At 41.4% G+C, this 23,832-nt stretch overlaps 1 protein-coding gene across 13 annotated transcripts in view; it reads right to left on the reverse strand.

Moving 5' to 3' along the window:
- The window catches only part of MAST4 (microtubule associated serine/threonine kinase family member 4), a 522,072-nt gene that overhangs the window by 216,745 nt on the left and 281,495 nt on the right, over positions 1 to 23,832 (reverse strand). For 7 of the 13 annotated variants that reach the window (XM_079794432.1, XM_079794437.1, XM_079794425.1 and 4 more), the window contains one exon: positions 15,464 to 15,499. The exons of 5 other annotated variants lie outside the window; for them this stretch is intronic. In XM_079794432.1, the coding sequence (XP_079650558.1) occupies positions 15,464 to 15,499 (36 nt within the window). Of the gene's footprint in view, positions 1 to 15,463; positions 15,500 to 20,656; positions 20,759 to 23,832 lie in introns of those variants that run through there. One more of the 13 variants, XM_079794442.1, reaches the window with a different exon arrangement.

Here is a 23,832-nt window from a genome sequence, read left to right on the forward strand (position 1 = left end):
CCAAGTAAAGAGCGGCACTTTGCCACTCACTGCAGAGGTCCACCACTTTTGAACTCACTAACACTCGGGTTCGCCCATGTTCTTCCCCACCTGCCCTTGGGACCCCTCTTTTGCTGCCATGTTAGCGTACCTACAGCAGGTGAGACAGCTAAAAGCAAGGCTGGGTTTTGAATAAGAGACAATCAAGGCCAAGTTAAAAAAAAATACAAAGCTTAGGTACAAATAACTATTTCAGTAAAGAGAATGAAGACAAGGGTTAATTAAACGTAGACTCGCCTATTTTAAGTATAAATATTAAATCAGTCTACTTATAAATCAAGTCATATCCATTAATGCACCAAAAGCAATTACACCAATTCTGACCCATCATGTACTCTATGTCAGTGCTCCTCAAGCTGGAATCTAAAAATGATGCTTAGGGAAATATGAATATTTAATACATTTTTAAACAGTTTTGTTGACATTTCATTGATAGTCTTAAAGAATATGAACTGTGTAATGACTACCCTTAATTTCAGACTGCTCCATTATTTCAGTGCCATATTTCCACTGTGTTAATGACCACGTTAGACAAGTATTACTGTTTCAATTGCCCTCAGCGAATGGAAAAGATCAGAGGCCTAAATACTAAAAACTCAAAGTGAGGGCCACATGATATCATGGGGCACTAGGGATCCACCGCTCAAGGTTCTTATCAGAAAAGTCAGACGACAGAGTTTCCCATTGCATAAAATAATTATCATCTCCAAAAACAAACAAATGTAGCAGGCAACAGCACATTCATATATCTAAGGATATTTCGTTTCAGCAAAGCATCATCATTCATATGTAATATTAAATTGATATTGATATTTTAAACATTACTCTTTACAGTTTTGTTGTATTGTTTTAGTTGTAGTGGTAAAATTATTCAATACAAGCATATACATGACTTCCGAAGCTTAACATCTAGGTAGACAAAAAAGGCCTATCTGAAGGAAACAAAATAGTCCTTAACTTTGGGCAGTCAAGCAGGCTTTTGAGAATCAGATGAAAGCTATACAACACACACACACACACACACACACACACACACACAACACACACACACAACACACTGATATACACTTTCAGGCAGTTCATAGATTCCAGAGAGCTGTCCAAAGACCCCAGGATGAGAGTACCTAAATAATTAGAGAATAAGAATAGTTCATAAGAGGTGACTTATTCTATTTAATTAGTAAGTGGAAATGAGACAATGACATATAACCAGTTAAGAAATAAGTAGGGACTAAAAAAGTTTGAAAATACCTTGCTGGATCAGTAAAAGGGTTAGGAACAACCATTTATAGGCTTGGTGGGGAAATTTTGCCCAAATACAAGTATACACAATTTCAAACCTTATGATTTCACTTGTAAAGAGTCAAATTACAAAAGTAGATCATCACCACCAAAATATTTTTTTATTTATCAGACATTTTTCTACATAAGAGGGGCATATAAGTGCAATGTAGACAGAGGGACTTATCAGAAATATGAGTACTTAATTTACTTCAATGAGAGATATGGACAGAATCTATGGATGGTTAAATGTGGTAATAAAATGATAATAAACTTGATATATGCAAAAGGTTAGTCATATTAGCCTTTGAAAGGCCACAAAGACCTCTGGCTTCAGTGTCCACGAGTTTCAAATATGATTCCTTGGTAGGTGAGAATTAAAGCCTATAACTATCAGATTAGAAATAATTATGAAGAGCCCTTTACATTAATTGGTTGCAAAAGAATCACTACGTAAAATTATAAAAGCCCCAATACAACGTTTTGTTGAAATTTATTTATTCAAAATGTAGACTTTGAATAAATAAAAGAATTTAATTGCTAAATTTCATGGTTTGTCATAGAGAAAATACGAAATTTCACTCTGCCAAAGATTAATAGAAAAATCATAATAAAAACTGCAAATTATTTACATAACTTAAGCAGATATCAAAGATTGCAGACATGCTCTAAGAAACAGAACTAATCGCCAACCCATGACCCATGCGTAGCTAATTACCAACCCCAATATCGCCTGTTCCGTTTAGACTGCAGCTTTCAGACGAAGGTTTCATCATTTCTGGTCTTAAGTAAGAACCAGCCATGCAGGGAATTAAATTCAAACTGCAAGCGCAACTTTAACACAAGTTTATTTCATCTCCTCTTTCCTCGACTTTTTCCTTTTTATTTTCATAACAAAACCAACCATGTTATTTCTTGAAAGACACAAGCTGTGGGTGGCCTAGAGTTCTCAGTCACCTCCGCTTCTGAAATCACACCGTCCACCTCTAACAAAAAGAATGAAACCGAAGTCTTCCATGGAAATGACCTTTTACATTCCTAGTTGAATAAGCAAAATAGAGGTTAAAACAAGACGTTCACTTCTCAGGCTGGGCCCTCTCTCCACGCCCAAGAATTCCCAATGAAAGGGCCGATCTCCTACAAAACTGAGGAGGTTTGGGCATCTCTCCCGGGAAAGGTGACAGAGCTTTTCCTGGTGAAGACTTCTTACCTCTTCAGCTCCGGAAGCCTCTCAAATAATCCAAAATAAAGTTTGAAAAACGGACTTTCGTATAAAAAGCCCTTACTGATTACGATTTTATACACAGCAATCCCGGAGGCGTAGTGCATGGAAGGTGGGCAGTACGTTATTTCTTACCAGCTTTGTTACTGTTTAAAGGTAGCTTCCGTCACCATTTCTGAAGGAATAAAGCTGGATACTAACCTCTTTTGACAGTGTCCCCCTAATTTCTGGAAGGTGACATGGCTTCAGGGCTCCGTCCAGCCACTTGAAAGACTGGTGAGGCCATCCAACAGGAAGGCCAGGCATCAGCATTCCCACCGTGGCTGGAATTTCAGTGGGCACCTACCAGAGATCTACATTTGAGAAACTAGATGCCGTCACTTTTCACAGTATCTTAATATACACACGCCTTCCGGGCAGCAGCACTGTCTTCAATACAATCTGAATATTTTTGGTGATGGAGGCCAGCGAGACTATGGATAAACAAAACAATTTTCAAACGTTCTAGATGGCTGCAGATGAACAACTAGAAATTAATCACTGAAATCCAATGTAATGTCCTGCCCAGTCTAATCTACAAGTGATAACTAATGATAACTTCATCAGGAATGTGTTAAGAAAACTGTTTGGATTAGAGTGAGCTGGGCTTTTTTTGATCCACCTCATCACTCCCCGACCCCCTCCACAAAGCAAGGCAAGGAAAGAAGACATTTATCCAAACCAGTGCAGAAATTCCTCTCCCGCCACCAAGAATTGGGATCCTGATAAGCACTGAGGAAGGTGAACATACAGTTGATAAAATGGGTAGCTTGGGGGAAATAGTGTAATAGGAACTGAGGTTAGAAGGGACCTTTAAAAGGCCTAGTGAATATTTGAAACCCCTTACACATAAAATAAAGAAAGACAAACTCAGTAAGAAAATATATTTTATATACTGTCAATGGACAGTATTAATTGTCTCCTAAATTCCTCAAGCAACAGATACTTTGTAGGGCCTTTAAATGAGACACTTAGAAAATGACTTCACCTCGTTACAGATAAAATTCGTTCTAAAGAATATGTTGCCTCTATATCTGGACCTCCTTGAAAATGTTTGTCTGGGGACTAGCTGTGAGTCCAGAGATGCAGATAAACATGAATAATTCAGGATGGATCAAGAAAGCTTTGGGATAACCTTTATTCAGCCAACACAGCTGTGTGGAACCCCGGCACAGCACCAAGCGTACAACCTTAGCTCTGCCGCACCAATGTTATAATCGTCCTCCACAGGGCTGTCCCAGCAGCTCACCCCCACGTGTTTCCTCCCAATTCACTATAGCACATCAGAGAATCAGGGGCTACAAACTGTGGGTCCACCCATAAAGGCAAGTCTCTACTTTTCTGCTTCACACATTCCTGAAAACATGTCAGAGAGTCAAATATATATTATCAGGGAATTTTTTACTCCTTGAGAGATTAAAAAATTCAAATTCCTTAATTATCCCTCATACACCCATCTCCGATACACTTCCAATCTGTCCACAACCTTTAATTTTATTCTTTTCCTTCAGAGTCAACTACACTCATCACCGGCCCTCCTACAATGAATGTCTGATGGAAGCGAGTCATCCTTTTTTGCAAAGTCAAAACATTTCCCTCTGGTGTCAGCTATTAAGTTTAGGAGGGCGACACTTCTAGTCACTGATATCAGCACGTTCTTCTCTGTTTTCTAGTCAACTTTCTGAAACAAAGGTAAAAAGCAATGAGGTATTCCCAACAGTGTTGCACTGCCAAGATGGTGATGCTACTGAAACTAAACGTTAGTTGGCAGAAAATGGTAATGACGAACGCCTTCTGTGCTACTAGGAAATAGAGTGTTGAATAAATAAGGAATCAGCTAAAGGGAACACAGAGCTGGAGTCTTCTCTTCCACCTCAGATAAACAATGTCCAGGAAAAAGATGTCTGCACACAGCAGACTACTCTTCACATCTCAGAGAGCAATCCTCTTTTCTTCATTATCCTTGGACTGGCCTTTCCTTTCTGATACACGGTATTCTCTATAGGACAGTGGTTTGGGTTCCTGTGGGAAGGATCTCTGGATCAAATTAGGATTAGGTGTAACAGCAGCTGCATATAACTGGTAACTCAAATGTGTGGCTTAACCAAAATAGCTTTATTGCTTTCTTGTGTAAAACAGGTTCAGAAGCAGGAATCCAGGGCTGCTGTGCTGGCTACCAATCACCACACTCAAACCACTTCTACCTTTCAGTTCTATCTTCCTTAGTAGGTAGTCTACCCTAATGTTCACCTCATAGGCCAATATGGCTGCTGGAGATCCAGCCAACACAAATGCATTCCACATCGAAAGGAGGCAGGGAAGAATAGAAAAAGGGTTCTCACCCTTGAGCAACTTCTGTTTATGTCTCATTGGCCAAATGTACTACCACTAGTGGCCCGATGCACAAATGAAGATTCGTGCAAGAATGGGCCTTCATTCCCCTGGCTGCCGGCACCGCCTTTGCTCTGGCCGGAGCAGCCTTTCTGCCTTCCCAGAGGCCAGGAGTGGCTGTGGTGGTGCAGTACACCTGTGTCATCGCCATGGCGACAACGCAAGTGTCCCACCCTGCCTGTGTATGCAAACTAACCCTCCATCTTTGTTGAGTTTATTTGCATACTCACTCCTGATTGGCTGGTGGGTGTCGCGAGGGTATGGTCAATTAGCATGTTACTCTTTTATTAGGTAGATGACTATATCCAGCTGTGAGGGAAGGAGGCTGGTAGTTACAGGTTTTCAGCTGAGCAGTTTACCACCCAGACAAAAACCAGAGTTTGATCAGTAGAGCAGTAGGGATCATGGATACCAGGTATACAGCTAGATGTCCCTGCTAGTGCCTCAGCCAGTTTTAATTCTGGACATAAACCTATTTCAGAAGAATCCTTAAGGCACCTAAAGGTCCAACCTTGTTCACCAAAATGACATCACTGTCCAGTGAGGTGACAGCCTCCTGTACAGAAGCACTCTTGCTCAGTGTCCCTCTGCACCTCGCGCTTACGCGGGAGAGAGAAAGCTGCCATGCACTCTGGTCCTACCCAACCCCTCTTTCCCAGCTCCTCTCAGCAACACACTGGGCTGGGCTGTGCTGTGAAGGTGCAGCCTTAAGGGTAAGACACCAGACCATATTCTTGAAGAAACAATGTTATAAGTAGGGGGTGGGGAAAGGCTTCCAGGTTTATCCACAAAGCCCTATTTCATAGGAAATGTAGTAGAAATAGTATTCATCTTCCATCATCAAAAGTGGAATTGATTGGATTTCAATAGATTAGTCTTTGCTCTAATGAGGTGTGCAGAAGAGCCTGGATAGAAGGAAAAAGAGTCAGTAGCAAGGAGCAACTCATATGCCTTCCTGGCATTGTTCTCTGGCAAATGCACTTTCAATTGTTATCTCCCTGACAAGTAACTTGTCTTATCCCTGTGTTTTCCACAGTCCTTTCACTGTCAGCAGGGCTATGGCAACCATTCAGAGGAATCTGGTGAGAAAAGGAGGAGAAATTCCACAGATCACAAGTGAGAGCTGCACAATGCCTACTGGCGGGTGGAATCTGCCTTCCAGATGTGAGGCGTGTGATGAGAACGGAGGGGCAGGGGTTATGGATTGAACTGTGTCTACCACCACCAGATGTTGAAGTTCTAACCCCCAGTCCCTGTGAATGTGACCTTAGTTAGAAAGAGGGTCTTTGCAGATGACAAAGTTAGGATGAGGTCATAAGGGTGGGCCCTAGTCCAGTAAGACTGTGTCCTTATAAAAGGGGGAAATGAGGACACAGATGCACACAAGGAAAATGCCATGTGGTTCAATGAAGACAGAGATGATGCCTATCCAACCCCAGAAACACCAAAGAGTGCCAGGAAACCACCAGAAGCTGGGAGAAAGACCTGGAACCAATTCTCCCTCTCCGTCCTCATGGGCACCCAACCCTGCCGACACCTTGATCTCGGACTTCAGCCTCGGAAACTGTGAGACAACAAACTCCTGTTGTTTCAGCCCCAGTTTGTGGCACTTTGTTACAGCAGCCCTAGCAAACTAACACACGGGGTGGCTGGGACATCTTCACCCACCTCCCAGGGCCCAGCACAATGCTCCCTTCCTCTTGAGCGTCCACACCTGAGTGTGCCTCCAGTGACTCTCAGTGCCCATCACTTTCAGCCCCATCATTTACATGCAGGTTCCCGGAGTGGCTCCAGGAACATCCACTGAGGGGGTAGTGAGTCACAGGACCTTCCACCCTGAAAAGGATCCTCTATCACTATGACCAAGACAACGAGAAGCCAGGCGCTGCTAACTTGGGTACCTATGTTTCAAAGTCTCTGCAGGTGATAGAACTGCCCAGACATGGAGCTGCCGAAAGTTTCTGTAGAAGCAGAACTGGGTGAAAGAGGAATAAGAGTAAATGAGTATGTATTGGGAGGCATTGTAATCACACCGCTGATGACTCAACAAGTTCCAGTATCTACGTGTATTCTATTTGTCAGTATCTCTTAGGCATGCGTTTGCGCTTCCGTGACACAGTGCAGAGGCTGAAAAAGCTGGTACAGAAAGCTGAACCTTTTAATGCCAAAAGTGAGCTGGAGGAAACCTCACTTCATGCATGCTCACTCTCCATTTTCTACTTCCACTTTTTGATTAAAAAAAAAAAATCTAGGGAGGGAATAACACAATGAACATCTGCCTAAAGGTCAACTACTTGGCTTCATAGATCAAAGCTATGCTGAGGCCCCCAGCATCTGCTCCCTGACCTCAGTTCCCCTCTCCCCCAGAGGTAACCTACAATATGAACGCGGTGTTTACTAGTAGTATTCTCGCGCATGCCTGTATACTTCTACTATAAAAACAACCACTTAAAATAATGGTGCTCCTCAGTCCTGGTCCCACTGGTTACTTTTTAAAAACCCCTTGTCTCTTTCCTTTATTGCCCTCATCTAGCAAAAGAATAGTTATCAGATAAATGTATCCATACCATGAGAGTAATTCATACCATGGGAGTAACTGCAAAGAGCTTAATTTTATTCGTATCAACTAAGATCTATTTTATTCATCCGTGTTACTTGCCTCCTTTCTCCCAGCAATGCTATGATGTAAGGAATTCAAGCCAGTTCAATGAGAAGCACAATGAATGGCTAGCTATTTCTGGCACTCAAGTCAGGTTGGTAAACGGAAGCTTGCATCACTCATAGTTAAAATGCTCTTTGGCAAAATCCCCAGATAGACAAATTAGAACTAAGGATAACATTATATTTAAATTGCACTCCTTTATATAAAGGACTGGAAAACATTAAAACATTAATCAATAATGAATCCTTCACTCTTATCTGTTTTCATAAAAACATAAATGCACAAAATAAAATGAAATTGCACTAAACTCAAATATGTTAAGTGGAGAAACCAACGTCCACCATCATATTTGGAGAACAGCCCATCCTTAACAAGTTTCAACAACTTAACCGAGGAATTCAGTAACTGCTCAATCAACTAATGGGCCAGCCCCTGAGAGTGTTAAGCAGCAAGGAAGATACGTGATTTTAAAACACACAAAGCAATATTCTACGAGTATTTATGGAACTGTTGCATGCCAGGCATGATTCCAGTCACGGAGGATGGGGCTGGAACCACACGCCCGGCCCCGGGAGCCTCCACTCCAGCAGGGCAGTGCGCACCAAGTTCCACTAACCATGTACCCTGAGGCACTCGGGGAAACCCTCCCTGATCGATAAATCGCTCTCCAAATCACAGCGTGGCTAAGAATGGCTGCAGTGCTGGTTTCTGGGGAAATCTTAGAAAGCCCCAAGTGTTACGGCAAAACAAAGAAAATCTGTTCTATTCCCTAAATGAATATAGCATCTCTTTGTTGACTACTGGAACCTATTAAAATGTGTTGTTCAGAGTGATTTCCGGCACATAAAAAGTGCAAACTTCCCTGATCCTAAACAAATATCACCAACAGCTGTGGAAAAAATGAGGCCATTTGGAATTTTAAAAAAATGAATTACTGAAAGTAGGGAACTGCCTCAGTGCCCTAAAAACAACTATACATGGCCATTCGAAACAGTCCGGCACTCCGCTCTCGGGGCTGTTCTGCTTAAAGATACAGCCAGTTCTGTGGGTAAGAAGAGCACTGCCCTCATACACGCCTGTCAGCTCTAGAAAGCATTTCCCAGCCGGGAAGAAAGCGCACACTGAGAATCAATAATCATCAAGTCACAGGATTTAGAACACAGCCTGAAAAAACATAGTAAAAGGCTTGTGAGATGAGATCATGGATACAGACTCTTATCCTTCGTACGTCTATGTATTTCTACAATGGAAATAGTCAGGAAAAATGATTAATGCTTTATGTTACAAGAATTTTTACGGTAAAATAAAATGCTACCCCATTTCTTTAATGCTAAGAGGCTGTAAAGCTGAAAATACCGAAAGGAAAAAGTTATTTGGTACATCGGGAGATAGAAGTGAAATCTCAATTCCCTACTTTTTAAACTACCTTTTCTTTAAGTGATAATTTGCAATGTGTTTGTTTTTTTCCTGTCTGTGGTTTCTGGTGATCACCTGTGTGGTTGACAGAAATATTATTCAAATTATTATTTTCTACAAAGACCAATTATTTCCTAACTTATTAAGATACTATGAATTCTACATTATTAGTAAAAAAAATTTTTAAAAGACCATAATAATAGGGATACACATATCAGTCTATTCTCCAACAACAATTCTTAGAAATGCCTCCAGGTTTGAATTACTTCCCTCTTTGAGAGGACCCATAAAAGTTCAGAGAGGTCAAAATGCACAAACGCTTCTGAAATTAGCTATTTCAATGAGAACAGGTCCTGGTTCGTAGCCACCGCTGCTCTGACAGCAAAGCACCACCAAATCTCATGAGTCAATCAGAGGAGATGGCAGCAGGGAGAAAATGGGGTTGTGGGGGCTTGGTTTTTAAACCTCTATCACACCACATACACTGAAGGATTTGCGTGTTTCCTGATGATGGAAAAACAACTGAACCCAGGGCCAGCTACCTCTTTTATGACAGGTTTTTAAAGCTCATCTGAAGATGAGATTTTTCTTCGTTCTGCTCCAAACCCCATTTCCCAATAATTGGATGGTAGTTTATGGAGCCAGACAACAATTTGTTACAACTCTGAATCCCTCTAACTACAAGGCCAAGTTTCATCCGTCCCCCCTCCCCACCAACAACTTGAAATATAGGCCTGCGTTCTTAGGCTAAGGTCAGTGCTCAGGGTTACAAACATGGGCAGAGGGATTTGTACACAGGCAACAACAAAAAAAAGCAAGAGCTACGGAGTCCTCAATAGAGTCATTTACAGGCTATGGAGAAGAGGGCTGAGAGTTGCCCTGAGGTGTGAGGCAATGGGACCTCTGAGGTTTCAGGACATGCAGATCCAGGACCACAGCAGAAAGAGGCCAAGAATGAGAGGGAAACGTGAAGCGTGTGAGCCACAACCTCAGAGAGTGCCTACAACCACCAAAGCCCTTCTCCCACGAGCCAGCTTCCTTTCTTCTCGAGGCCGTTCTGCCAACGGCTGCTAGAGTTTTTCAGCCTTCATTCTGAAGGTTCCCGCTGCCAACACCTGTCTCAGTGGTCACTGGCTGACCCCTAAAGACCAGAGAGTGAGATTCCCCAATATTAACGTACCCCAAGAGAACAATCCTTTCTGCCAGGCTCATGTTGGGTATGAAAGCCTTCGACTATCTGGCATTTCTTTTAATCAGTTACAATGCTCTGGGCTCCTTTTACAAAGCCATCTGACTGGCAGACATCAATGCAGAAACTGTGAGGAAACCCCTCCCTCCCCTTTCTGTGGCCCTGCAATGCGCAGTCATCCATTTCAAAGCCTGTGCGGCTCCCAGGGTTCAGCGGTAGACATAGCTCACTCAGATTCTTCATTGTTCAGACATCCAAGGAGCCTAGCCGTCGAGGAGATAAAAGGCTTCTTCTGAAACCACCATGGAAAAGAAAATATTTGTTCTGTCGCCGTGCCCCTACAAATGTGCTCTTATGCTCCATGGCTGGAGGTCTAAGAAGATGAAAACGGAGGGGCCTTCACAGAGCTGGTGGAGACCTGGCCAGATAAATTGGGGGTTGGGGATATGTGCTGTCCTCAATTGGAGAATGCTGAGGTGCCCTCCAGCCTGCGGCTATTCTACTCATTCTTACAAAATATTCCGCACTTCAGGATGGCATTCAAAAGAAATGCTTTGACTTTTTTTTCCCCCACTACTGAATATAACTGTAATTATATTTAAAATATCTGTACTTTCCATCTCTGTGACAGGCCCTCTTCACTTGTGAAGTTTCTATTCAATACATTTCAATAGCCCGATCTCTTTCTAAAAAATAGTAAGCTGGCCCCCAACAAAGCCAATACTAGGAGAAGAGACCAATGTATTTTTTTTTAACGTTTCTTTGCAAATAGTTATTTCATTCATTAGAATTTCAATGTTAGAAGAAATGACAATAGAAAACTCAAGGAGATTCACATTTAAATATTTAGATGTATAAAAATATTGTAGGGATTAATACCTAGGGGCCAAATTTAATTGTCCTTTTAAAAAGTCATCCTTCCCCCCCACCACTTCCCCCCCTTTAGCCCCTCCTCCCAGCCCCTCCCCACCCTCCCCAGTTCTTCACTACCCATTGCCCCGTGTCCAGGGCTATGCATATAAGTATATAAGTTCTTTGGTAAAATGTCATCCTTTGACATAACAACCTGGAAGTGAAATGCAGCTGCAGCACATGTCCCAGCTCACAGGTTTCCCTAAAGAGGCAGCCATCCTCCTTCAGGCACCGCGAATAAGGGTCAATGACTACTGACCGGTGGCTTCATCTGAATATATGGACAGTCTCAACACCTTTCTTAACGGCCAGAGGCCCCAGCAGCAGAACAACCAAGTGCTTAGGTCACACTTACGGCTGGTTTATAATCTCTAGGATGAGCCCAGGGAGAGCGAGTCCTCACTCCCAAAGAACTACATCTTCTCTGGTGATAGCACTCTACCGCCGGCAGGCCTGTGTGAAATGGAAGCAATCCGGGAGTCCCACGCTTGCATGGGATCTCGTGTCGCCCCAATGCTGTGGTCTACCTCCTATGTGTAAGAGGCTTAACATATTCCAGTGGTGGATCAAGACAAAATAAAGATGGGAAACTGGTGAGATTTTATGTTGAGGTCATTTTAAGGAAGCACCAAACACACAAAGGTAATGTTTAAGGAGGGTAACATTTTCCAAGAACAAGAGGATAGTATGAAGTTAGAACGTCAAGAAAAGTTCCCATTTTCCCTTGGCCATTTGTAGGCAACTTTTGCAAGTCTTAAGCTGATAATTCATGTGTGGAAAACATGCACCTCGGCTCAGTTTTGTTTAGTTGGTGTGGTTTTTTTTAGTTGTAAGATTTTTTTCATCTTTTAAAAGTATCATCACATAAAGTTGTTTTATTTCCGTTTGATGTAGATTAAGGATACCTGTGAATGAAGATGGGTTCCAGTTTACCTTATTAGGTCCAGAAAAGACAGCCCTGCCTGTCAGAACGTAATACCTGACGTGTTTTTGGAGGTACGTCATTGTTCGTGGTCAGCTCAGTCATATCATCACTTGTCCAGTATCTTTATGTGAGGCGCCGGGCTCTTCATGACAGTTCATGCATTTAAATCAACACATGGTTATTTTTACTCAATGTTGCTGCATTGGGGCATCACCCTCTTCAATCCTCAAGTCCTGTGAGCATTATTTTAATTATTCTAGTGCTTATATCTTCCTAGTTTATCGCTTCACGTCCTCTAATTATGGTGACTTTTTGAATACATTGAAACACTGCAGCAACACTGCAGAGATTTTCTGGCTCCAGGAATAAAAACTACTCTGTTTATTGCCTGTGGACGCCTGTAGTCACTCCAACCCCAGTCACAGATGGTTGCTTATGTTTCTTTGCTTTATAAAAGCAGAGAGGTTTTCTATCCTAATTTAAACAACTCTATCCTTCCAGAGTCTTTAGAACTGGGCAGCCCTGGAGCAAATTAAAGGTTTAAATATTTGACAGTATTGTAAAGGAAACATTCCTTTATTATTAATTTTATGATACCCTTATTTATTGTTTTTACTGTGATTTTAAGTTTCAGTGATAGCCTACAGATATTTAACACTCACGCATAATTACATTTAAAATATAATCTAGTTATATCTTTTTATATGTGTTTATCACATCTGTCAATTTTGATGATTATTAAAACTTGAGTGCAGCAAACACAATTTGAATTGACCGAAATACAGCTTATTTTGACACATGATATGCCTTTTAATTAGTACAATTTATGCCATTTGTCACCTTTGATATAACATGATGGACTGTTGGCTTCTGGAAGGCTCAACTTGTTCAAGGCCTTATAATTACCATTTCCTCTGTCACTTAGCTGTCCACTATGGGCCAGCAGAAGTGCCTTCAATTTGGCTCATCTGTTCTTTATAGCTCAGCCTCCACACACCATTGAAAGCATGCTTGTTCTTTAGCAAAAACAAAAAACCCAACCAAACAAACAAAAACACCTATTCCAAACCGATAATTTTTCCCTAAGTTCCAAAAAGAGTCTTGATGCACTTCAGTGGAAAGTAATATTAGAAATCAAAATTGGGGTGCAGGGAGGGAGTGCCTAGTATGATGTTTCATATGAGTATGGACTAGAAGCTGGAAGGTAACTGTTCATTACCTTCTTTAGAACAGAGCAGAAAAACTATATTTCGTTTTCATTTAATAAATACTGTAAGTGCAGCGTGGGCCAGGTGGCTCAGTTGGCTGAAGCATCATCCCGTGCACCAGAAGGGTTGCGGTTCATTCCCAGTCAAGGCAGATGCCTAGGTTTTGGGTTTGATCCCAGGTGAGAGCCCGTACGGGAGGCAGCCAATCGATGTTTCTCTTTCACATTGATGTTTCTCTCTCTCTCCCCTCACCTACCAGCTCTCTCTCCCCCTTTCTTTCTCCCCCTCTCTCTCTAAAATCAATGGGCATATCCTTGGGTGAGGATTAAAAAATAAATAAATAGCCTGACCAGCGTGGCTCAGTGGTTGAGTGAGCCACATGAGACCTACGAACCAGGAGGTCACAGTTCGATTCCCGGTCAGGGCACATGTCTGGGTTGCAGGCTAGATCCTCAGTGTAGGACATGCAGGAGGCAGCCGATCAATGATTCTCTCTCATCATTGATGTTTCTATCTCTCTCTCCCTCTCCCTTCCTCTCTGAAATCAACAAAAATATACCTAAAAATACATACGTAAATAAATAGATAATTTTTTAAAGATTGTAAGTTTATATAGAAGGTTTAAATGTAACTCTAAATTTACTAAGTCCTTTTTTTCCTTATGTGAATAATATTCATTAATATTCTCCTCTTTTCTAAATTATCATCTTTAATATTTATACACATGCAAAAATTGCCATAGCAATCCATTTATTTAATTAATAATATTGAAAGTACTAGGAATCTCATTTTTTTAAACATAATTATAATTTTTCCAAGTACACCATTCAATAATAATCACAATACATTAATTATTTCATCATTACACTTTTGGCTATAGAACAAATTAATGGTTTTGTGTCTTTTCTCTATAACCAAGTGAACATGGGTAGAACCTACAAGGGATGTCTCTTTGCTTTCATAAGCAAAATACAAACCTCCTATGTAATTGTATTTGTGTTCATTTGTAAGACAATATTACTATTATTTCTTATCACAGTTTTAGTGTTTATCTCCAATATTTCAAATGCCATTAGAAAAACACAAATGTATTTATTACCTTAATATTATAACAACTAAAGTTTCTAAAAGCAATCAAGAATATCAGTGAACCCAAGTAGGTTACTATTCACATTTACAAGAATTTAAATTAAGTATTGTCTTTAAGATTCCCCAAACTAAAAAATAGTAATTTTTGTTATATTTATCATATTCATTGTTATATTATCTTTTATATTGAAAACACTTAAGAAAAAAGTCCCAAAATTTTAAATTTAACTTAGCCAGAAAAATAAATGGTTTAAAAACAACCATGAAAAGTATTAAAGAAAGACGAGTTAAGGAGAACTTACCAGACATTACGATTCAATAAAAAGCCATTGAATTCAAAACAGAATGGTTTTGGCACAGAAACAGATATACAGAGATCAGAAGACAGAGTCCAGAAATGATCCAAATATATATGTGACAAGGGTAACATTTCAGTCCCATGAAAAATTAAATTTCTTGTTATAACTAGGATTTAAGTAACTGGAAAAAAATAAAAGAAAGACTCCTACCTCATATCATTTATAAAATTTAAAACCGGAGTAAGAATTAATGTTTAAAAAATTTGGGAAGAAATTTTAAGAGAATATTTGTATGACCTTGTGATGGACGACACCACCTTGTGCAAAACAGATAACTAAGAAAAAATAAAAAAAGACAAACATATTTGATTGAATAATAATAAACAATTTTCATTTGGCAAAAGGCACACAGAGACAAAAACTGTAAAGATATATTTGCAAAAATACAGAGTATTAACATTTCTAAAACACAATAAATAGCTTCCCAGAACTGTGAAACAAAAACACTACAAAATAAATAAATGGGCAGTGGAAATGAACATGAAATGAAACAAAGAGAAATTCAAATGGACAATAAACATATGAAAATATACTCCACATCAATGGTACTGCAGAAAATGCAAATTAAAGTAATGGTCGGAGAAAATAAGACTGGCACAAATGAAAAGGAATGGTAGCATCCAATGCTGGTGAGAATGTAGGAAATGGGTGCTCTGATGTGCAAATGTGATTTGCTAGTCCTTTGGGGAACATAATCTAACAATATCTATTAAAATTAAAAATAAACATACCGTTTGACCAAGCAATTCCACTTCTGGGAATCTATCCTATAGGGAAGAAAAAAAAAAGGACCAGTATGTAAGGACATAGGTACAAAGATGTTTATTGCAGCATTGTTTGTGGTGGGGCAGAGGAAGGAAAGGGCTGGTAATAACACAAATGACCGTCAATGGGAAAATGGTTAAATGAAATGTGATATATCTGTAATATATAATAGTATATAATTATAAAGAAGAATGAGATAAATCTGACTTGGAAGACTGACATTGTCAGAAAAGCAAATGGAAGAGCGAGTGCTACAATCTCATTCTGAAGAGAGCAGCAACAAGGGCAAGAAATGGTGGGTGGGAATGCACTCGTGCACCTGCACAAGGGACAGAAGAATACAGAGAAACACGGAAGGCAAACAGCGGCCACCTGGGGCTGTGATTGGATAGAGGGACCGGAAGAGATGAGGATTATTTATTTTTCTTGGTGTATCTTAGTGCTGTTTCACTAGTTACTACAGCACCACATTAATTTCATAATTTAAAAAATCTATTTAAGAACAATCATTCGCGTTTCTTACTGGTAGTAGAGCAGCAGTGTTTCCAAACATTCATCTTTTAGTAAAATAGAAAATAAACAAACATTCTCCTAAAGTGAATTAACACAGATGGTTGGTGAACATTGATTTCAATCATTGGTAGTCAAGGCATGCTTTTGTAAACTAGTTTTATTTGATGATAATATTTTTAGACATCTTCTGGAAATACGCCCCAAGAAGATTTCCACAAACTACCTCCTGGTCATGCAGGGTACCTTTCCACGGTCACCACACAGGGAGTGTTTCTCCTCCAGACAACACACCTGAGGCGTCAGAGCAATCAATGACTTCCACTCTCGTGCCGCCATCTTTACCGGTCCACCCGCTCTGGATCAGGTTCCCCAACTTTGGCACTATTGACATTTTGGGTAGATAAGTCTTTATTGCAGAGAGCGTGCTGTTTTCCTGTGCTCTGTAGGAGGTTTAACAACGTCCCTGGCCTCTGCTTTCTAGATGATGGGAGAAGCCACACTCCCCAGTAGTTGTGACCATTAAAAATGTCTCTAGACATTGTCAAATGTTCCCTGAGGGGACGAAACCACCTCTGGTTGAGAACCATTGTTTTAGACCAACAATCAGTTGAAATGTACAGTCGACCTTCCTTGTTTTATAAGACTCAGTCACTGCAGGGACTGTTAAAGCCTAAGGCCAACCCTCCCTAACTATTCCCTGATCCAGACTGTGTGGCCCTCTCACCCACTAGACGTGAACACCTGAGCTTACACACCTGAAACTCATCTGGTCACATCCTTCCTCCTCAATTCCCCGGCTATGCTGAGCCTGAGCTGTTCCACTGCAGTTCTTTCCAGAAGAAATGTGGCTGCTTCCCTCTGACTTCAGCTTGAAATCATTACCTGAGCTGCTCCCAGAACTACCCATCCAACTGTTTCTCTTGGGCTTCCCTGAGGGAGTTTTTCTGACCAAGTATTTGCCATTTCTCAACTCAGTCTCCCCCATCTCTTCCAACAACACATGTTGGGGGACATTTTTAGCCCAGTGCCTCCACACTGTATCAACTCACATTTGATTCTCCCTAATTTATCTCTAAGACTAGAGTATCATTATACCACCGGAAAACTCTTCACAGTTTCCTCAATTGATCTATACACGTAATGCAATTCCAATAAAAATCTCAACAGACATTTTTGTAGAAAATGATTCCAAAATTAAAAACCTAAACTCGCCAAAACAACTTTGGAAAAAAAAATAAAGTTGAAGAACTAACAATATCTGCTATCTAAAGTTCTTATAATGCTATAAAATAAAACAGTGTGGTGTTGATGTGAAGACAAACAGGCCAATGGAACAGAAAAGAAAGTCTGTAACTAGACACACAAATATGTGGACAACTATTTTCAACAAGGTACAAAGTGACTCAGTGGAGAAAGGACAGTCTGTCCCACAGATGATGCTGGAACAAATATGTACTATACTTAAGAACATGAACTTCAATCCCTACTTCAACCTGTATACAACATTAACTCAGAATGAATCATAGACCTAAATGTAAAGCTGGAAACTATAAATCTTCTGGGGGAAAAAAACTCAGGAGATAAATTAGACTTCATCAAAATTTAAAACTTTGCTCTTCAATAGATGCTGTGAAGAGACTGAAAATACAAGCCATAGGCTGAGAGGAAAGCCACCAATCGTGAATAGTAGCTTTATTTATAATGGCCAAAACCTATACGCTATAAGCGACTGGAATGTCCATCAGCAAGTGAATGGATAATCCAACTATGCTGTACCCACTTAATAGGATATTACTTAGCAATACAAACATAATTTCAAAATAATTATGCTGAATAAAATAAACCAGACCATAAAAAAGTGCAAACAGTACTCTTTCATTTATTTAAAATTTTAGAAAATGCAAACTGATCTTTAGGTATGGAAAGGATTAGTAACTGACTGGGCATGTGAGGGTGGAAGGAGCGATTATAAATTGGTAAGAGGAAACTTCTGGGGAAGGTGGGTACTCCACTACCTTGATTGTGATGGTAGTTTCAGATATATACATACATCTATTTATAAACTTGTACTTTAAGTGCAGTTTATTGTAGTCAATTATGCTTCAATAAAGCTGTTTTTAAAAAAAAGGAGGGGGGAGCATTGTTAGCTGCTGGGGAACATTAACTACTAGACCATGCAGGGTTCTGCCGCTCCTGGGACAGCTGAAACTGGCTCATGCTACGTGGAATTCCATGATGGCCTCTTTTGTTTGTTTGTTTTGTTGTTTAAAATCTGTTGGGGTTTATGACACATAGAATTCACAATTCTTGGGTACTTAGCCTAGGAGATGTTACATAGTAGATAAAAGGTGCATGTTGGGCAGGTAAGTACCAATTCAAATGATCTTTGCTTTAATTTCCCCTTTAACTGTTTCCCAAGACAAGCACCGCCATCACCATCCTACTGTGATCTTAAAGATATTGTCCAACCAACAACTGTCGGGGGGGGGGGGGGGAAGAAATTAGAATAGAGCCAAGTGGCCTGAACCCTCAAAGATAATAATTAAGTACCATGCTTTTAACCAGATGTTTGATGACAGTAATTTTTCTTGTGATTCTATCCGAATCAAGTGCATTTACATACAAATTGGTAATATCTTAGAATTCCACCTAAGAAAGCCACCATTGTTCCCCTAAGACGTGGAACCCATACACGGATCTATTCATTTCATTTCAGTATATCATGTCAAGTGCATTTGTAAAATATACTTCCATTGCTTCCAAGTGCTTCTTTAATCCACAAGGACTGGTTTTAGCGTTTAAACTAATTTGCCTTAAACGTAAAAAACCTGCTTATTCTCCCAGATAATTGATTCTTGATTTGTTAAGCTTCTAAACACGATGCTTTATACCCTGCAATACAAAACCCCTGGTGAACTCGCTCATTGCCCCATGCAGAGCAAATGCTGTTCAGGGCCTCTGCAGCGAGGCCAAGGAGAGCGGAGGAGAGGAGCAGCACGCTCCCTCCCTTCTCCTGCCCGCGCCAAGGTCCCCTCTGCCCCCGCAGTAAACATCATTTGTTCCACAGCAGCTACACCAGGATGTCACGAGGTGCCAACTCCTCAAAGCAAATACCGTCCTCAGCTTTCGAAAAATAAAAAGAAATCCAAAAGATAACCTCTGTCTTAAGCTAACCTCCTAAGTAAAAGCACGTCCCACCATCACCGATGACAATAAAGACTGCATTGGAAAATCAGGGTTTAGTGAGAGTCCGGCATTCAGTGCTAATGTCACCATAAGGTTAATCCTGTTGGTCTCTATGGCACCACGGAAGTCAGAAATCATTTTTTCCTGCACAATGGAGAGCATAGAGCATATGCCAAGTGAATATTTTCTAACAGGGTAAGAACACCTTCACATAAGCATCTACTAAATATGCAAATAGTTCTTGAAAGAAGAATTTATATTCCTAGAATAAAGGCATTTAAAAATCTTTCCCTGAATAGAATATACATATTTGATTTTCTTATTAGGATTTTCATTCTTAAAACAGTAAAGTTTATCCTTCTGTGTTTGGTCAAATGGATGCCACCCATGTCCACTTGCAAATAAAATTCAGAGAATATGTTTAATAAAACGTTTTCCTCTCCTGCAATTGTGCTTCCAGAGTTATCTGCCTGCAATTCCTTTGGTCACAATTTACCTGGGTGATGTAGGAGGTGACGCTGAACCAGAAGGCCCCTGAGAAGAGAAGTGCACATTTCCGGCATGTGCTATGTGCATGTCTTAGGTTCCCACACCTAAGCATGGAAAGGTCCTCAACCTCAATCATGAAGTTATAGAACAACATGATAAAAGACAATGCATGTGAATTCAGATGGATGAAATGACCCCCAGAATTCTCAGAGGGAAGCCCCTGTGCAGAAAGCAGAGAAGGAAACCCTGAAGTAACTTTGCCCAGCTGGTAAGGTCTGACAGCGGGCTGCCAGCAAGGGCAAAGAGCAGGGAGCTGAACTGTCAGGAGTCAGAAGGGTAGAGAGGGTAAGGAGAAACTCCAAGACACAATGAGCTCTTCCAGGTACCACCCACCTCCCCACAGTTAGCCAGAGGGGCAGGCAGCACATGGGGTACAGAGGACAATGCAGAATGCAGCTGCCCAGTGCAAATGTCCCATTAGGTATGCATGCATTTGGGGACTGCCAGTTACTGCAGCTGGGAACACCACATCCCACCAGTGTGACTGTCACAAGTCTCTTCTTTGTCTGAGCAAACAGCATCCTGGTGGTGCTGGTGTGAGACTCTGAGGTCTTCCCTTTGGTTGTAGTTTTAAGAGTAAACTCTTGAGAAGAGGTTGAGGCCACGCTTTGTAAAATGTTCAAAGAAACCGTGACAAGCGTGGTGAAGTCAAGCATGCCTGTGAAGTGCCCCCTTTATTTGGTCCACGCTATGGATGTCAGTGCTAAAATTCGTATCTTTACAGTACAAATGCAGCCACATCCTTGCAGATGGTCTCTGACTCCTAACAAAATAGACTTGCCCTTAAGAAAGCAAAGGTTGCTGTCCAGTTCCTGGTGGGTAGGAACCCCAAATCCTAGTCCCAGCTCAGAGCCAAGGAACTCTCGGAGCACAAGCAAATCCCGAATCCTCGGAACTGGTTCCTCACTTACCCAACAGAAGTATTTCTCATCAGATGTCTGTTAAGGTTTTTTTCAGCTTTGCCATCTTATGATTAAAAGTCTCCATATGGACATCTATAATATCCTACTTCATTTTCCTCAAAACCTGTCTGTCCCAGTGTCAAGAAGTGACCTGTCTTTGTGCTGAGGATGGGCAGGCCGAAAGGGAGGAATTGCTCTGGAGGAGGGGCCGCTAGCACAGCCTGTTCCTTCACAGCCTGATGATGCAGAACAGAACGCCTGTGGGTCTATCCCCACAGGGCACCCACAGGAAACGCATAACCAGGGTGGACCTTCATGGGTAAATGTGGATTCCCACAAATAATGCGTCAACTGACCTCTTTAACCCAGCTCCACTGACAGAAGATTTGTAAACAGTCCCTAGAAAATGCAGCTCAAATGACCTGGCTTTACAGGGCAAAAATAAGTGATTGGGAGAAAGCTTCATTCCCAATGTATTTTATTTATTTAATAAAACACTTACATTTTATTTATTAAGAAAATACTGTGTGCCAAACACTGCTATAAACAAACACTTTACAAATATTAACTGATAACAACCCTCAAAACACTCCAGGAGAGAATAGTATTCCCATTTTACAGATGGGAATACTGAAAACGCATAGAGGTGAAATAACTTTCTGAAGGTCACACGGCTGGCTCCATGACAGATATAGGACTGGAACCCAGGTAGTGTGGCTACTGCGTCCATGCTCTGAAATGCCCATTGAGCAGCAGACCTGGGAGGTGGCACTACTAGTCATTTCTCTTAAAAGACTGACAAAGCACAGCCATCTGCCTGCTTCAGTGGCGCCTGTCCAAGCCTTGCTGAAAAGGACTGCTCACCAAAGACTTCCCCTAATTCCCATTTGACTCAGGTTTGCTAAAAAGTTATTCTAGTACATATGAAATAGGAAACTTCCCCTCGTGCCTTTGGGCCTCGAGAAGCCCACTCTGTTACATCCTAAAGCTCTCCTAAGAACTTTAAGTTCTTAATTGGGGTGACATTTTGGATTCACCTTGAGAATCAGCTGAAAGTCCGCAAGCCTCCGGCTTCCCCTGCCTCCACCCAAACACACCCACCCACAGATTCTGCTGGGCATTCCCAAGTGTGTTTGCCAATGCACACACATATTCTGATAAAGCTCCCGAAGCAAAGCTAAGGTCTTCCTACAATTGTCAAAGGTAAGATGATCAATCCTACACTGTTTCCATCTCCCAGGTCTGCTCTCCTATCCACTTCACAGAAGATGAACGCAGGCGTGATGAGAGATGCTGCAAAAACACAAATACCAAACTACCTATTCGATGAATATATAAATGCAATTGACATTCCTTCACAGTCTGAAATCCTCTCTTTCCTCCCAGGATATATTACACCGTGCTCTCTTTATATAAACATGCCACTTTAAATGCTAATTCGGGTGTAACACTCCATGTTTTTCTTTGTTTTGTTTCTGGGATTCTAACATTCAAAACGACATTGGACTTCCATTTGGCTTCGACATTAGATATTTTTAAATTCTTGCTTCAATATTTGTAGGGATGGGAGAGAAGAAAGTGCTATGAAGGAAACTAAATTTATTTTAAAACTCATCCAAATATGGTTTACATGTTCTTTATTTTATTTGAATTAAGCTCTTTCCCTCTCTTTCAGGAAATGTTGCCTTCATCTTGCTGAAAAATCTCATAAATCTAACTCAACTCAGTTGTAACGCCAAGGTGATTCCCTCTCCTAGTATTCTGGAATAGCCTCATTTTATTCAAACTACTTTCCCAAAGGGTCCGTCCAGGCAGTATATTCTGGCTGAAACACAACCGGCCTGAATGTCTTCTTTTTAAAAAGTACACAAACCTATATATGTCCATTACTCCATTCAATACATCAATATGAGACTATCTCCTACGTCCAGCAGGCCCAGCTCACCCAGAAGTTTCTAGGAATGATCAGGTCCTTTGCCTCTGCGGTCCTATCCACTCTGTGACAAGACCCTCTCCCTCTGCTCACTCTCATCTTCCACCCCATACCTGCACACCCTGTCCTGCCCTGCCCAAGAAAGACAAAATCAGAAAGAACTGAAAGGAGCCCCTCACCCTTTCATACATTTCTTCACTTATACATGTGGCAAAAAGGTTCCCGACAGCTGCTCCCCTCTCGGGTCACCCTGTCCCTCTGCAGTCATCCTTTAATGAATGGTCTTCCGCTACGCTAAAGGCAGCTCAGAGACACCCAGCCTGAAGTATTGCACTCCAGTGAGACACTGAAGAGAAAACACCACTGAGATGCAAGTGAATGGGTTTCTAGCACTGGGACGTCCAGCACTGCGGTAGGTGTGTTTCAGACGCCAGACTTCGCTGTGGAGAGGGAGGCGAACTTCCTTGCAGACCTGGACATAGTGTACGGCAGTACACACCCGCACTGCTGATCCCATGGCCAGCCAGGCAAGAGCCCCGCCACTTCCAGAACAATGATGAAAGGGAAGGGTGGAGGTGAAGGAACACAACTCCATGGAGAGAAAGAGTTACTGGATACTAGTACTGTGGCTGCAGCAATAATTTAAACTAAGCCAAAAGGATTGCTAAGTTGCATTCTAGTAATTGCAACACTCCCAGCAATTCCTCCGCAGGCAGAACACACTTTTCCAGGGCTTCTGAGCACCTAGGAGCTGCCTCTCTCTCGGTCTCTGCCACTGGACACCCCTGTCAAGTGGGTATGGCCAAGAACCATCAAGTCAAGAAACTGGCCAAGTGTCAGGCACTGTTTCTACGAAAATAGGCAACTGCCGAGAGTTGCATGGATCCAGCCTTGTGGGGCTCCATGAAACAGTGCTCATGATGGAAAGGCGGAGAAGAAAGGCTATTTTAAGTAGGGGGGGGGGGGAGAATTTACTTGCTGAGAATAGACAGAGCAAGTTTCCTTCTTCTCTGTGTAGGGAAATCTGAAAGTCCATTACAAAGCAAGATTGGAGGAGGCACGGGAGCTGGCCCAGCCATTCCTGCTCCTCTCTCTAGGGAATGCCATGAAAAGAGAAGCTCTCTCCATCTTGGAGAGCTGTAGACTTGGGCAATTAAATACCAAGGGGTCCTTTGTAAATGAAGGGTAGCTGCCAGGGACACAATGGTTTTGCCCCTAACCATCCATTAACTCACACCTTAGGCTTTTAGCC

Source organism: Cnephaeus nilssonii, assembly GCF_951640355.1.
Source record: "Cnephaeus nilssonii genome assembly, chromosome: 2".
Lineage (NCBI taxonomy): Eukaryota > Metazoa > Chordata > Mammalia > Chiroptera > Vespertilionidae > Cnephaeus > Cnephaeus nilssonii.